This window comes from Rutilus rutilus, assembly GCF_951802725.1.
Source record: "Rutilus rutilus genome assembly, chromosome: 7".
NCBI lineage: Eukaryota > Metazoa > Chordata > Actinopteri > Cypriniformes > Leuciscidae > Rutilus > Rutilus rutilus.
Genome location: NC_140221.1, coordinates 21,718,310 through 21,735,528, shown reverse-complemented (window position 1 = coordinate 21,735,528; position 17,219 = coordinate 21,718,310). Strand labels below are relative to the sequence as shown.

The 17,219-nt window shown below is 37.7% G+C and overlaps 1 protein-coding gene across 2 annotated transcripts in view; it reads left to right on the top strand.

The window, feature by feature from the left end:
• Positions 1–17,219, top strand: part of LOC311294389 (uncharacterized protein) — a 43,379-nt gene that overhangs the window by 18,584 nt on the left and 7,576 nt on the right. For both annotated transcript variants that reach the window (XM_084415235.1, XM_084415236.1), the window contains exons 2-8: positions 6,367–6,422; positions 8,306–8,418; positions 9,761–9,835; positions 14,469–14,606; positions 14,778–14,855; positions 15,208–15,359; positions 17,106–17,160. In XM_084415235.1, the coding sequence (XP_084271361.1) occupies positions 6,367–6,422; positions 8,306–8,418; positions 9,761–9,835; positions 14,469–14,606; positions 14,778–14,855; positions 15,208–15,359; positions 17,106–17,160 (667 nt within the window). The remainder of the gene's footprint in view (positions 1–6,366; positions 6,423–8,305; positions 8,419–9,760; positions 9,836–14,468; positions 14,607–14,777; positions 14,856–15,207; positions 15,360–17,105; positions 17,161–17,219) is intronic.

Here is a 17,219-nt window from a genome sequence, read left to right as displayed (position 1 = left end):
TGAATGGTTTAATGACTCACTCAAAGACAGTCCGTTGCCGTAACAACTGCGCGCTGAGTGACAGGCTTTCAATGCGCAGAGACGCTGTTTAGTTTCGGTTTATTGGTTACTGAAAATGTACTCGTTTTTGTGCATGCTGACCACATTGTGACACTTATTTAAATAGCAACAAATGAATATAAATAAATCAAAATAAATTAATAAATGCGGTAAAACCGCATATCGCGCTATTGAGCCACTCAAAATTACCGCAAGGGAAAATCCTTTACCGCGACAGCCCTACTCGGGGTCCTCCACGCCCTGCGAAGTGCTGGCCTCACAAGGTGCTGGCCTCACAAGATGCTGACTTCAAGTCCCCTGGGTTGTCTAGGGGTTGAACCAGATCTCCCAGGCATATATATTTATATAATTAACCCAAATCAGTTTATCTTCGTAAAATGGCACATCTTTTTAAATATCTGAACGTACACTCTTAACATCAGTCAATCAAGCATTATATTATGATATTATGATAATCAAGCACTATTTAATGATAGAACTTTAGTAATTAGAACTAAAACTTGGTAACCATGCATGAATGCATATTTGTCATTTTAACTGAACTTAGGACTGGTGGTGGTGCTTAAGATATTGTTGGTCATTCAGTGTTTCTGTAAAAAAAAAAAAAGATAATAGTAATAGATAATAGTAATTATTATTAAAATATATTAATTCTTCTACTAATTCTACGACCAATATACAACACACTAAGGATTGATGAGCTGCAGTGTTCATGAATGTTAATCACGTTGTCAGCATTCGCTCGAACTGATTTGCTGAAATCAAAACAGGGATGAGAATGAGATTGCCGTTTGCGCATTAGTTCCGCATTAGCACTCGGAGAAACCTGCATAACTTCAGCTTGTTCTTAAATGAACTGTCATTATTTTGACTGACAGGAAAATACAACAAAGAATGTTGTTTACATGTAGTGCGTTAATTCTGCATGGTCTCTCGCTCTCTCTCCCTCTTTGCATGTGTGTGAGAAACACAGCGCCCTCAGCAAAGTGACGGTACGTCAAATACAGCTACGTTGCGCATCTATTGAGCTGAATTGAAATAGTACAGATCGCATGACAGAGAGCGAAACTCTCAAGCGCTCAGTCAGAGTGTTCAGCGGGTGAAAATATACTATGCTAAACTTATACTTAGCCTCTAACACACACACTGGCGAGAAAAATCTAAGAATTTATTAGCCAATGGCTAATGATAGTCATTATTTAGTTGCGCACATGCACATTACGTGTTCAGTCCAAAGGTAAGCCCGTTTGAATATATATGTGCGCAGGCGTGTAGTCCTTCTTTACAAATCAACTCTAAAGTTGTCTGGCCTTAAAAATGTATAATACAGACATTTTTTGTCGTGTCTGCGTAGCCACACAAACCGTAATTATCCCGACAACATAATCAGACACCAGTCACGCTGGTGCTGGTTCCCCATAGTGTTTTAGGATGCAGTGTCTTGTTCCCCTTCTCAGGGAACCATGGTTGCATGCGTAACCTGATACATTTTTTAAAGAAGTCTCAAGGCTGCATTTATTTGGTCAAACATACAGTAAAAACAGTAATATTGTGAAATATTGGTGCAATATTCTATTTGAATATATTTGAATATATTTTAAAATGTAAAATACTATTACAAAATGTTTAACGATTATTTGACGATTAGAAAGTTCAAAAGACCAGCATTTATTTGAAATCAAAATATTCTGTAATATTATAAATGTTACTTGGCCAGTTTAATGCTAAATTAAAGTATCAATTTCTTTAAAAAAATTTGACCCCACAACTTTGAACAAGAGTGAACATTTACATTTATGAAACAATACTTTCTTTCTATCATTTCCTCTACAGATGTGCCATTGCAAAGTTTTTTGTTTTATTGGTACACCTACAGTACGCACCTACATGAATAAGTCTGTCTTAAAATGGCCTTCCCATGTTTCTACTCTCTCTTTCCTTTCACCCTCATTTGTTTATGACCTGTATTTCTCTTTCTCCCTCCATTCCTCATTCTCTGTTCTTGAGCTCATAGCTGGCTGGACTGCAGAACAGGGCTGCTTGTGTTTTTCTCATCAGACTCTTGACACAGGAAGTGTGTATGTGTGAGGTGAGGACGGTCCAGACGACTTCCAGACAACACCTCTCTCCACTAACTACAGACGGCAGGAAATGTCTAGTGCAGCGTTAGATTTGATTTCAAGAAATGTATTAAGGGACGTGGTGAAGTGTTTTTTTAAGCATTTTAAGCATAAATTTGAGTTCGTTTTTTAATATACAGTCATGCCACACTATTATTTACGCATTATTCTTTCAGTCAGTTCTTGCTCTCAGTTGCATGTTGTTCCCCCTAGATTCCTCAGCTTTGTTTTTAGCATTTTACAGACAAGCTCTTTTAAATAAAGTCCAGACCAACTCAGTCTAGTCCTGTTGGACTTTAGAAGAACAATTTTGGTGAACTTTTCTGTGAGCAGTTTTTTTTTTTTTAATGTGAAGACTATTTAAATAATCTGAAGAACTCTTTACCATTATATAGAACCTTTTGTGCAATGGAAAGGTTTCATGGAACCATTCATGCCAATAAAGAACCTTTATTTTAAGATTGTATTTGTAGGGAAGAAAAGACGATCCATTTCATGATGACTTTAAAAACTGGATTGTTGATGGTTAGTGAATAAGACGCAGACTTTTGCCCTGAAATACTGCCTACAAAAAGAGGCTTAGTTTAGTGAATTCTCCCCATTGTTAACAAATGATTACTGTATCATGCAAGTACATGTAATTTTTGAGACGATTCATGTGAAAAGTGAAAGACTGAGAGTAACTGATGAGAACAAAAGCTGTCCTTTCAGTTCATGCAAAACAACTGTAGCTGCATGTGTATTTTAGCTCATTTGAGTATGTCATAGACACCATGGAGATGCAATCCATGCCTGAAAGACAATGAGTGAAGTGCTGACTGTTTGTGCTCATTTACTATGTCAATGAGAATGTGTGTGGTCTTTACTGCATTGAAAAAAACAGTTCTATACATTTTTATCTGAGGTGCATGTTTAAAACACATTGATTGCAGCAGGATGTGATTTGACCCTTAGATGAACCAATTAGCCACAGGACAACATGCGTTGAAAGTGACCAGATACACAAAGGACTTTTGTGTGCGCCGGAGGTGTGCTGCTAAACGAAATGCACATTTGTTCAATTGCAATGCACTGAAGCATCATTTTGTGGTGTTGTTTTATCAAAGTACCAGCATGTCATTATGATTGAACTACTTTTTCTTGCATAATTGGGATTGATTCTAGCTGGATTCATTGCACAAAAGGCTTTATTAGCCTAAAAATCTCCCCTCATTTTTAACGAAAATGTCTGTCAACTCCAGGACATAGCAGAAGATTTAGGAGGAAAACCTTTTATTAGCATCTGCGTTGGCAAGCTCTCCTTCATGGTATACTTGTCTCATGTTACCCTAACAGACAGCTGTTACAAGCACGCCTCTGATCCCCCATTACGATCACCCTCTCAGCCTTTTATATTCCCATACTGGTGGAAGGATCCGGAACAATGATGTCACAACATGCTAATTACAGACTGATTGGTAGGTTGGTTTGGTTGAACACAGACCCTAATGAGGGGAAACAGGCTGTTGTTGTAGCTTGTGTCTGAGCTCTGAGTCAAAAGACCAGAGGTCACAATCTGGGAGGCTTCCAGAGATCTGAAGCTTTGAGGACAATAGGGACATGATGACAACAGGCTGGTGTAGATTATCCTCATTCAGTGTAAATTCCAGGGGACAGAGTAAGGGGATTCTAAATAAGAGGTGTTTAAATGAACACTACACTGAAAAAAAAAAAAAAAGGTGTATGATTCACTTTGAAGCAATTTCATGCAACTCATTGGATCCATGATGAGTTTAGTGTGAATATGATCACATTTTTGCATATTTGCTTAACTTCTGTTAAAGATACTCCGCTTTTCCAATCTATTTGAGAAAAGTGGCTTTTTCTTGCAGTTTTACTTTAAAGTTTATGTTGAATATTTAGTTAATTGAGTGTAAAAGGTTTGTATTTATATGAATACTTTTAAGTTCGTTCAACAAATTTTACATTGAATACACATTTAAATTAGTATAAAAAAGTTATTTTGTGTATAGGATTAATAGAAAAAATATATTATAAGCAATTTATATGTTTAAATTATATATTTATAATATGTATTAATACTATTTACATTATAAATATTATTTTTTAACTCCACAAGTGAATAAATAATCTCCTCATATGAGGCATCCAAGGGAGGAGTTTTCAGAAATGAACTTAAGGCCATGACAATGACAAAGTGTATTATGGCTGTAAAAGAGGCATGGGAGACGATTAAATGTTCCCAGCTCTTACTGGACCAGTTTGATCCATGAGCCATGATGTTATTATATACAATTGTAGGATTTTACATTTGACTAATTCTTAGAAAAGTTTTCCCAGAGATGAACCTGTTTATGATGTCACTCAGCTGTGATGTACCTGCCACAGCAAGTTTGACAGAAAACCAACCGATAAATGTACAGATTTCACCTGACGTCCAAAGGAAAAAAGTACACAACAGCGTTTTAGTTTTGTGATATTTAAACGGAATATTTTTGGGACTAGAAGCTCATGTTGAGAGTAAATGGCTTATCCGACTCTTTTAGATTATTATTTTTTTCTTCTGTGAGAGGCTGAAACGTTGAAAAATTCATCATAATATAAGTTATGAAGTTTTGCTCACAGAATATGCCCAAATGTATTTATTGTGCTTTGAATGGGAATTGAACACCATATGAATGTGTCTTCGAGTGCAGTTTCATCAGCTGCCATTTCAAACAGGAAGTCTCACAACACCGAAGTCACAGACGGGAACCCTTCCAAAAGCATTACAGGCTGTGATCCCCATTCCCAGAGCCCTTCAGATGTTTCACTAATAGTTACCCTTTAGCAGAGAAACTGGGTATGGACCATCCCAACAAATGCAGTGTTGCACTTCAATTGCACTATACCTCAAGTCTTATTAATCTCAGAAACCGAGTGCCCCACCTGCATTTCACTATTTGCTTTGGTGTGGCCGGGTGGCCCTGATACAAACTCCATTATTTTCTCTCAGCTGCAGTTCCAAGTAATAGTCCCAGTGCAACTTATGAATGATACATAACCACAGACAGCTGTGACCTGGGTTCAAATGCTGTTTTGCGATTTCATACACTGCAATTACACTTGTTATTAGAGCTAGTAGCCCCAAAGAACATTCGGTTACAAGTCTTGACTCGTGCCTGTCAAAATTAGAGCCTAACTAACAATGTGAAAAGTCATAGGCAACGACAGCGGGGCATCTACTCTGATTAAGGTAGATCCTGAGGGACTTTTTCTGCAAATCAGAAAACTAAACAGCAAGAGCAGTAATAAAGAAAGAGGGATATATAACATTCCTGTTCTGAGAAAATTTGGTATATGCATTACTCCACAGGGCCTGGTAGGTTTACTGGGGTCAGTGCTGGGTATGCACAATGCATGTCCAATATCTGGAGCATTCTGGGATGGCGTGAACGTGTAGGATAAACGGATGGACAATGCACACATGGTCCTCATGCCTAAGCCCACTTACTGCATTTTAAGATGACGTAAGTTAGTGAGGATGTATTTTATGTTTGGCTGAGGAATGCAAGGAGGGCCCGTGATCTGTTTCAGACTGTGCAAGGTTGGGGGTCTCTACTATTGATATATTGACTTTTCACTTGCCTCATCTTGAATTGCTATCATCACGACCTTGATATGGTCAGTTTCAGGACGTTGTTAAAATCTGGTTTCAACAAATCTTGTAACTTAAAGCTACACTGTGTAATTTTTTAAGTTGATTCTTCGCAAAAATTATATGTGCTCATTCATGTGTATTTACTTCCACCAACTAATCAAGTATTCTCATAAGCGTAGAATCTGCCATTCAGAATACATACGAGCGAGTCGCTCGAATGGCGGAAGCCATGTTACGCCTCCATCTTGAAAATACATTAGCCAGAGAGGGACATACCTGGAAATTCAAGCTTCACCTTTTGCGCTTTTACGCTCAGTGGCACCGTGACGAATGTGAGGGGGAGATTACTCGCGACTGCCGGCCACCTTAGGAGTTAAAACGCCCTCGGAATGGGAGGGGCTAGAAAGTAATATTCAGTTGGTAGTCATATACAATTTTACCGCTAGATGGGAGAAAATCCTACAGTGTAGCAATTTCTGAAATGTGGTCTGCTGTTTTTTCCTCCAGTGTAATATACTGATGTATTTCTCTCTTTGTCTTTTTCAGGGCTTTATTTGCATATGAGGGAGTGACCAACAATCTTAAACTCACAGATTCAGGAGGTAAGACTCCTTCCCATGACTCTTTATTTCAGTGTTTTAAGTTTTTTTTTTACCAATGCTTAATAAAGTACAGCAGCAAATCAGTAAGTCTGTTTTTAAAAAAACTAAACAAAATAAAAAACAAACTGGTTGATTTGCAGATTTTCACGTAAAGATCTACACTACATAATTCTAAAATGATTTTCACTAATTGGAGAAAGTTCCATGGAAAGAGGAATAACAGCAAAAGAGCTCAACAGTGGCCATCCACTCCTATAAAGCATTGCCAATGACATAATCAAGTCGATTTGAATATACATTTCATTGTATACATACATATATACATTTTTTTTAAACCCTCTAGAGCTGTCAAAATGGCTGAAACCTAAATTAGAATTTTATACTTAAATATTACCAATATTCTAATTATATTCAAATTTAAAATGCATAATTTCAGTTAGAAAAAAAAAAAGAAGCTTCTTGTCTCCCGAGGGCGCAGTGAGCAGAATATTAATTTACTGCATTAAATTGCTTATTCCAAGCAATGAAATAACATGTTATAAATCCAATATAATTTTGTAAATTGCATAAAAATAAATTTTATTTATGCATAGTTTAATACTTAGAGCCAAAGCGCCAATCACACAGAGTACTTTTTTATTTTGCGTTTAAAAACATGAGATGCAGTAGAATGGGGAAAAAAAATCCCCCCTCAGTCTCGAGACTGTTTTTTAGAAGTTTAACTTCTTTTAACATATCGTGGCTTTCTAAACATGCGGCTCTCTTGTGCGGGACTCGAGTGCAACGGTCAAAGATGTCCGTCTAGTGCATGTTTTACATCGAAAACAATGGAAAAGGAGCTCATAAAAAGCGGTCTGTGTGAACAGCTTAGTTATGGTTTTGATTCAACCAAGATCTTCTCCGCATTGAGCTTCTCTATTTCTGCAATGTTTTGAATGAACAAAGCGCCACATCTAGTCGGTTCAACTGGGCAGGCTAACAGAATCATTACAATGCAACAACGACTCTTATGTCATCGTCGCATCCTCGTTCACGTTCACCACTAATAAGGCTGCCTGATGCACCTAAAATTCGAATGCAAATTTATTTTAAATTCAACGAATATTCAAAATTCAAATTTAAATTTGACAGCCCTTTAAAAATCCCTATCCAGTAATTACAAAAAACAAGAAAAGTCATTGGTCAAAAGGTGTGGAGTGCATTATGTCTGGGATGAGAAAGACACATTAAACATGCTTGGACATTTGTCTTTTTTTCCTATAGAATTTTTGGGATTATTTGCCTTTATTTATAGGACAGGAGGATAGACAGGGAAGTAGGGGTGAGAGAAGGGGAGTGGGATTAGGACATGTCCCAGGCCAGCCTTATACCCAGGACCCCACAAGCCAACTACTCCTAAATAATGTCCTAAGCATGTGTGCTGAGTTTTTGAAATTCCTATGGAGAAAATGAATGGAAAAAACACATCCAGAACCAAGGTCGCTTAAAATGTGGACAGTCACTATTTGAGCCACTTTAAAAGCTCAGTCTGAGGGCATTCATGCAACATTCATGTGTTAAATGCTGCTAAATCAGAGGATTACCAATTAAGGCTGAACTGCCAACACTGTTCCTCTTAATATCATATGAAGCAGAAAAATCTCACTTGAGTGCAGTAAAATATACCGGCTCTGCTTATTACAGTGCATCAGACCAATCCCGTTCTTTGTAGATTATCATGATAATCTGGAAAAAGAATGCAAGTGTTTCATGGTGGCTGAGGCGTTTCCTTTCTTGTGGTCAATATTTCATGAGGACACTTTGGACCTTTTTAATTTTGTCTTTCCCTTCCCCCCTTATTTCTCTCTCTCTCTCGCTCTCTCTCGCTCTCTCTCATCTGCCAGCTGGAGGTTTGACAGAATTGGTTGGGAAATTTCACAACAGCAGGCCCATGTATGGCCTCTGCAGGGTGGGACTGACAGAAACAGGACAACCACAGATTGTCATGGTCTGCTGGGTAAGTTCACATGAAGAATCTGAATGTTTATATCAGTTTATTTCAACCATAAAAAATTTACACTGAATCATACACTGAAATGTAGCGGCTGAGTTCTCTCAGCTCTACATAAACTGCAAATTGACAGTATCCTACATTTTAGATGGAAAGTCTGCTTTTCCCCTTCTATCGGGGTGCTTCAAACATTTGTAGCTCTTATAACAAATACTTTTGGATGAGGTCATTTTGCCTTTGTTCTGATTGGATGTTAGAACTTTACACCTAGTTCCTATTGGATGTTGCCATGGGGTGTGAGCCTGAAGTGGTCCCTCATTGGTTGGAGCTGCCGCATCTTGAAACAGTCCGTATTTAAGCGGTGGATGTGAGGCTGCTGTTGATGAGAAGTGTCAATGGCTTCACTTCACAAAAGAGCTTTGACCTTCAGACTTCAGTAACTGAAGGAGCTCAAATACGGACGAAAAGAAGCATTCTGGGAACCTTTCTAATATCCATCGTGGATCTGGTTGCTAAGGCGAGAAGTGGGAATGTTGTTGTTGGGGTCAGAGGTGCCATCTGTAGCCAGTCAGGCATTGTATAGAGGGAGGGGGGGAGCGGTCTCAGTGACCTGTTAACTGCAGAAGAGACATTCTTGTGAACCAGACTGGTACTCTCACACACACACACACACACGCACGCATACAGTACAGAATGCACCAGAAGAGTAGGTTTAAAATAGATTTTAATTCCTTGTATATCATTCTTTTTGAAAGAAATTCATAGTTTGAAAGAAATTCATAGTCAAAGATGCATTCAATTGATCAAAGGTGACAGTAAAGACCTATAATATTAATGTTACACAACATTTCTGTTTCAAATAAATTCAGTTCTTTTGAACTTTCTATTTATCAAATCAATTAAAAGTATCCTGGTCTCACCAAAAATTTTAAGCAGCACGACTGTTTTCAATGTTTATAATAATATCAGAATGATTTCTGAAGGATCATGTGACACTGAAGACTGGAGGAATGATGCTGAAAATTCAGCTTTACCATTACAGGAATAAAGTACATTTTTAAAATAAAATAGAAAACAGTTGTTTTACGTTATTACTGTATTTTTGATCAAATAAATGCAGCCTTGATGTGCATAGAGACTTCTCTCAAAAACATGAAAAAACTCCAAACTTTGAACCGCAGTGTATATTGAGTTTGGAGGATATTTAAAGGTGTCACTACATTATATGTCTCATACTATTTGTGTTTTTATTTTAATTATTTGAAAGCGCAAGTCTCTTAAATATCATGGTACTGTCACTTGTAGGTATCTTATAAATCTTACAGTCTCTTCTGTCTACATAAAACAGGTTGGTGATAGTGTGGATGAGCATCGCAGAACTGAATGTGACAGCCATCTGCCTGCCATCAAGGCCTTCTTCAAGGTAAAGCAAAACCAAACAAACAGTCGCCCACCATGACTAGGCGTCTATGTCTCATCTGCTTTACATAATAAAGTTCCTGAGGAAAGTTCATATAATCACAGCAGCACTATATTCAGCTGGTTACTTTACTTGTTTGGATGATTCTTCTGACATCCTTCATAGATCAAACTCTTTAAACTTGAGTTTAATAAATGCATTGTATTACAGAATACAATGTATAATAGTGTGCCCGTTTGAACCTTCATTAATCATATAGTATATAGTGCCGCAGCTACGCTTGGAAGCATTCGGATATGGAGTGAGTAAAATAATGTGTTTCTCTCCCTTATACATCAGACATTTGTCTCATTCTTGTACACATCCTGTGTTTGTATGGCTGTAGAATGTCCTGTATCCTTTTTGTAGGGCGTCTGCTCTCTCTCTTCATCTCTCTGTAAAGGAACTTCCCTTAAAGCTGTATAGAAAACATTCAGAGAATGTATGTCATCGGAAGTCATCATAAACATACACATAGTACAGCAGTTATAGTTTCTCATCCTTTAGGTGTTTACGATTGAGAGATATGCAATAGGAATTACGTATTGAGATTGCTAGACTTGTCTAGTCATAGCCTCTGATCAGATATCACAGTTCTCTTTTTTTCTGGTTCATATGATTTTATCTTTCTTACATTGCTGCTTTGATTTAACAAATGGAAAAAGATGCATTTTGTATATCCTTTGGTCAATAATAAAACAAACAATATTTATAATTTATTATTTAGATTTAAGTCCACATTTCATTATGCATTGACCTCTATTATATACATACAGAACCCGAGTGATCAGACAGATTGAGTTGAGTGCAGTACGGAATGGTGAGAGGCCATTAAAGGGTTAAGACAAACTCGTGTTTTGTGCCTATTTGAATGAATGGGTGGAAAATGTAAAAAAGGCTCACAGTTCTGAAATGTCAAACCCTCCTAATATGTGTACAAATGCACTCCTCTGCTTTATTCTGAGATTTCCCTCTTGTAAATGTTTCCTTCCTTCGCTAGTATCTGTGAAGTGATGGCTAGCAGCTTGTGCCAGCTCCTATTGTAGTAAACTCTTCCTCTCGTGTCATGCCCTATTGTTCTCCTGAACAGCCGAGCAGTGCCACTGACAGGCACCACACAGACTGACTGACAAGAGCGGAAATTTAAGGGAGAGAGAAATTCCTAAGGAAAGGACAAGGTTAAAAGTGTTTGTTATATAAAATGTGCTTTTATTTTTAGCAGTGTTGGCGTTGAGGATGTTTTATGTTTCTTGTGATGTATGTGCGTGTCTCTTGAAGCTGTCTGTGGATTTATTTACTTCAGGCGATGTTGCTTTAACATTTCCATATTTTTCGGATGGTTGTATGAGATCGTCAAACATACTTAATGTCTGGGACATTTTTAATGCCTTATAAAGACATTGCCCAGTCAGCTCCACAGGCATGCCAAGAATGCTGTTTATTCAATTCTCAGTGTTTCTCTCTCTCTCTTTTGAGATCGACAACCTTTATGACCTTGTATTGTGTTGCTCATCCACAATGTGTGTTTGTGTGTGATAAATGTCAGCACGAGTGGGTTACAAAAGTGTCTTTTATTATATTTCCATTCGGATTTAGATCTTGTTGCGTTATTTCTGTGTTGATTGATGCTTGTTCAAGCAAATGAACTTTGTTAGGTTATGTAAGGTCAGCAATTAAGTTTTATAGCGTGGGAGAGGCTGAGCCCCCAAACCAACTAGAGCACATACTGTATGGGATAAAATCAGACAGCCGGAGACAAGCTGTCAGAGGCATTTACAGTGTTCTGCCTCAGTATTCTTCTAAATTAATGATAACACTTTCTAAATTCGGATTGAGGGACCTGCAAAGTCTCCAGTTGGACACAGCAAGAAAGCCATAGTCGACGACGAATGTGAAAAACGTTCTGACTCACAGACACTCCACAGATGCATGTCCTCGTGTTTCTTTCAATTATGCTGGCAGATATTTTGGTTACAATTTATTTTAAGGGGAGATAGTTACACTGTACTTGTACTTACTATAGAGTTACAGTTAGGATTAGGGTTCGGTTTAGGGTTAGTTACTTGTAATTATGCATAATTTACTGTTATTACTATATTACTTTTTTTTTTTTTTTTACTTAAAGGGATAGTTCAAACAAAATTGAAAGTTTTGTCATCATTTTCTCACCTTCATATCTTTCCAAACCTGTATGACTTTCACATTGCATGGACAAAAACACTAAAAAGCCGAAATATGAAGAATTCTTCTACAGTAAATAATGAGTCTCTAGTCCAGGCCTAGTCTCCAAAGACATTCAGTCATGGGGAACTGAACCAAATGTAAAAGCCAAACCCATTTATCATAGTGTACGTGTTGGCTTCTTAGATGTGCCTTCGGAGTATCAGTAATAAGATGAGCAACACTGAAGTCTAAATCCCTCCAGTTTCTCCTCCCTGCTTTCTCCATTTATCACTCACACTTTTTATTGTCTCTTCATGGCGAGTCTGTGCTAGTAAGGACTGTCATGTGTGCAGAATGACTAGTCAGCTCTTGCAACATAAGCAGATGTTGTAAACTTCAACAGATTTTTATTTTGCTTTGATAAAAAGAACTGTAAATATATGATCTCTAATCTGTTGACAATGTTCAGGTTGTTTTTGATGTTTTTGAAAGAAGTCTCTTATGCTCACCAGGGCTGCATTCATTTGATTAAAAATACAGTAAAAACAGTAATATTGTAAAATATTCTTGTAATGGCATAGCTGAATTTTCATTATCATTACTCATCACGGTCTTCAGTGTCACACGATCCTTCAGAAATCATTCTAAAATTCTGGTTTAAGGCTCAAAAACATTTCTATAATCAACATTAAAAACAGTTGTGCTGCTTAATATTTTTGTGGAAACTGGGATCATTTTTTTTTTTTGGATTCCTCAAATAAAGTTCCAAAGAGATTCCAAAATCTTTTGTAACATTATAAATGTCTTTGTCACTTTTGATCGGTTTAATGAATCTTTCAAATCTAAAAAATAAAATAAAAATAAATTTATATATATATAATACTGACACTTTGAACTAACTATAACTTACTTTGAACTATCCACCTTATTTTTCAACACAGAAGTAAGGTGTTTTCTGTGAATGTGCCAGACTTCCGATTCATTAGCCTCTATAGGGAAATAACGAGAAGAAAGTTTTGAAGTGCAGCAAACTGTATTCTGTAAATACATTATTATAAATACATTGTAAATACATTATAAATATTCTGTATTCAGTAAACTGTTTGCACTACAAACCAGCGTGTTTATAATTAAGACACTACATTAAAATAGTATGGTAAGAAATACCAATTTGCAATATCAAGCAGCATAACAAGCCGTTTTGTACTGTTAAAAATAACTGAGAGCAAATGACACAGGAAAATTACAAATGGCCACCTCAAGTGGATGGTTTGTGATTTTCGTTTTCTGGTTGATTGAGTGTGATCTGAGATCAGATATTAAGGACAGAAGTGCTGTCAGCTGCAGGTGTGAGGTGTTGTTCATATTGTCATCACCGCTAAAGCCCCGGGGCTAACTGCATGTCAAGGGGCTCATCTAAAGCAAGTAATAACAGATAATTAAGTCATTTAACTCCTCCCGAGCAGAAAAACAGATAAAAGGGAGGAGAATTCAACCTAATGTTCTGTAGATAAAGTCATTTCAGTCACAGAAAAAGCAACGAGTGAACAAATTGGTCCTGACACGTTCAAGTTCTTGTGCGTTTCAGGGAAATGTGGAAAGCGAGCTGAATGTAACAGTGTGGTAATCCATTGTAAAGCTGTGGGTTTTGTTGGGTTGGAGCCCAATCCTGCACTCACAAGGCCCTCCGGCACAATGTCTATTTCATTGCTTTTCTACTCCCTTCCTTCTCTCCCATAAACCAGATCACTCTATTTTACACTATATTCAGTTAGTGATCTGAGGTGTTTTGTTGAGCAGCGATTAACCACATAAATCCTCAATGGATCTTCATCTCAGTGACCTCAGAGCTGTAGATTGATGCTGATGACAGGAAAATGCCTTGTAAGGGAAAATGTAGTATACATGTCAGTTTTGGGCCTATACATTCTTACATCCTCTGATATACAAATGAAAATAATTTCGACCCATAGTCTGTTCTCTTATATGCCATTACAAGTCCTTCACTGAAATTTAGTTATCACTATTTTTTATGAATTAATTCATTATATTAAAATTGTTCTGAACAGAAATAAAGTAAATTTGCATGTTTACTGTAAAACTGTTTTGCAACAGGCCAGAAAAATATTATAATAGGCCAAATATTAAAATACACACTTTTACTAATAGTATAAAAGCTGATGATGTTGTACATATGTTGTGCCTGAGAAAAATACTCCGTAGCTCTGCACTTGTTGTCTACATAGATACAGAGAAAAATCGAATTGTTTTGCAGAATATGATCAGATTAACAGTCAGTTCTTATTCTAAATGCAATAAAACAGCAGACACATTGATATGCAAACTTATCTTACTTAGCTAAGTGTGTTCATATGGAACAGCTTTAACGATGAGGTCAGTATTTTTTAATCTCTTGATGTTTGTGTCATCACAGGAGGCTCAAGTATTTATTAATGCCTCGGAGCAAGATGAGGTGACAGAGGAGCAGATTATGGCTGCTATTGCAAAGATTCGACCTCCAATGGAGAAACTGAGGAGACCCTCAAGGGCAATGGATAAGGAGGAGACTGTGGTAAGTTACTATAAAAAAAAAGAAAAGAAAGAAGACTTGGCTGGCTTCCTTCATTAACATAGAAGAAGTCTGCTTCTCAGTATAATTTATTGATGCACTTAGGGGACGTGGTCTAATTGTCTCTCATTGATGTTTGGGGTCTTTTGTTGCATTTGTGTGCCACACCCACAGGGTACAAACTACAAGAAGACAAATGCTGCCATGGAGATGAGACGGATTAACAGAGACTCCTTCTGGGCACGTGCTGAGGTACAGCTTCAACTATGGTCACTGCTGCACTTTCCCAAACATACCCATAATGCTGCAGATTTTGCCAATATTTAACAAAAGACCAGAAATAATTAAAACGTATCAAGCAAGATTCCTCAGAAATAATACTATTAATGGAAATATCCCTGCCATGTCAGTCAGGAATAATGCACAGTCAACCAGCCATTATACAAAAATATTTTATGTTTAATATTTGCAATTTACCAGAATCAAGATAGCTGTGTAATAATTAATATTATAATCAATTTATCACAAACTCCTTGTTCAGACTCTATGAAAAGTTCTATTCAGATGTAATGTATCACAATCTGTGTAATATGATGCGTTGTAGCGCGAGGAGGAGGAGAGAAAGGAGGAAGAACGTCGGAGGGCTGTAGAAGACAGACGACGCTGGGAGAGAGAACGAGTTCTAAAGGAGAAAAAAGAGGCTGAAGAGAGAGACAGAAAGATGAACGAAAAGCTACAGATGATTGAAGAACAAAGGTTTGCGCTGTCCACCTGATCAAAAACCACTTCTGTCCAAAGGAGAATTAATTGACCCTTCGCAGGGAGTTGATTGACAGGCGATCTGACCAATCATAATCTGCCATCCGCCATTTTTGTCCGACAAAGCAGTCAGGAAAGTTAGGAAATAATCGTTGGAGGATTTGAACTTGAAAAACGGAGTGCACTGACGTCTTTCCGCGGTTAAAACAACATTCCTTCTGATGTTCATTCATGTTTATTTGATGCTATAAATTAACTAGAAGGAAGAGATGATCAGTTCACGAGCAGCTTTAACTGAGGCTCTACAGCGATCTGTCAGACACATTAAAGGAGTCATAATGTAGAAATTTCACTTTTCCACGAGAATCAATGTATGTTATGATTGCATAATGATTGTACACTGGCCGGGAAGCCGATATTTAAAAGTGAAGCGTTTGTTTACCTCAGGGTTTGTAAAATAGGCCACGTGCACGCGCACGAAAAAACGAGATTTTGATTTCTTCCCCCTCTTGACGTCAAGACGGGGGAGGATATACCAAATATGGACACCGCAAACCTATGCCGCGGGAAGCCCGCCCCTCTCCCCCTCAGATTCAGTTTAGTCGACTCGAGAAAGATGGAGAAACCGAGTGCACACCTGAGATGCTCTGTGGTTGACTGCCACAAACAACATGCAAATGTGTTTTATCTACCAAAAACGGACGAAACTATCAGGGAACAGTGGAGGAAATTCATTTTTAATGACGCTGTCCCAACAACTCTTTCAAGTGGCGTATCGTTAGGTGTGTGCGCTAAACATTTTACACCGGAATCATTTACAAATTTGGGGCAATATCAGGCGAACTTGGCCTCGAAGCTCCGTTTGGGAAAAGGTGCCATCCCAACCATCAGGGACTTGCCAGAAATTGAAAAGGTAAAACTGTGTTTTTATTGCTCTACTGTGGTTAACAAATAGCAGCTAACTGCTAATGCGGCTATTGTATGTAACGTTACCTTTGAGGTAAACACGGGGAATGGACTCTACGAATGCTAGCCACATCTTTCCACTTTGTTTTACACTAGCAGCTACAGTAGTGACGGTACAGGAGTCCATGCTCAGTGGCTAAAACTGTTTAAATGCAAGTATGAAAACAATATACCACTAAACATTATTAGCCAAACTCATGCAAAACATGCAGTTTGAAAATAGCTTTCAGTTAGTGGGGCTTCTGTAAGAATGTATCTGGAAATGGTGTATTTTTTCTACGACCAATCAACGCGCCCCTCATTTGCATTATTATAATGACCGTCCACGACAGCCAAAACATCGCATCAGATCTCGCGAGACAATAATGCCTTTAGAAATAAGGGTCTGAGGGGCTCTGTGTTGATTTTTTTTCCACTTTTCTTTTTTAGAAGTGCCTGAAAGACTATAATAGAGCATTGGGTATCCAAGGTAACACAACATTATGACTCCTTTAAAGAGCCACAAAACGGTATTTATTGTATACATTTCTTTAAAAAATTACCAAATTTGAAAGGTGAGACTTTGTTTCATATCAGAAGTAACCTGGTCTGTCCTGTCTCCAGTGTGTTGTCAGTGTCCTCTCCTCCGCGATGTATTTTTCACTGTGAGAACATGGTGTGTGGCATGAGAGCGGCGTGGCTTGTCGGACATAGCAACAACAACTAAAGGGGGCGGGTCTTTTGCGAACAGTCAATTCCTTCAGCTTTACCTTCCTGTTGTTGTTGTTTTTTTCTCAGGAGGATCCAGGCTCAGCTTGAGGAAAAGGCTAAAAATAAGGAAAAAGTGAAATGGGTGAGTGCGTTAATACGTGTATTCAGTTTCTTTTACTGAGATTTGAAAAAGTTGTAAGC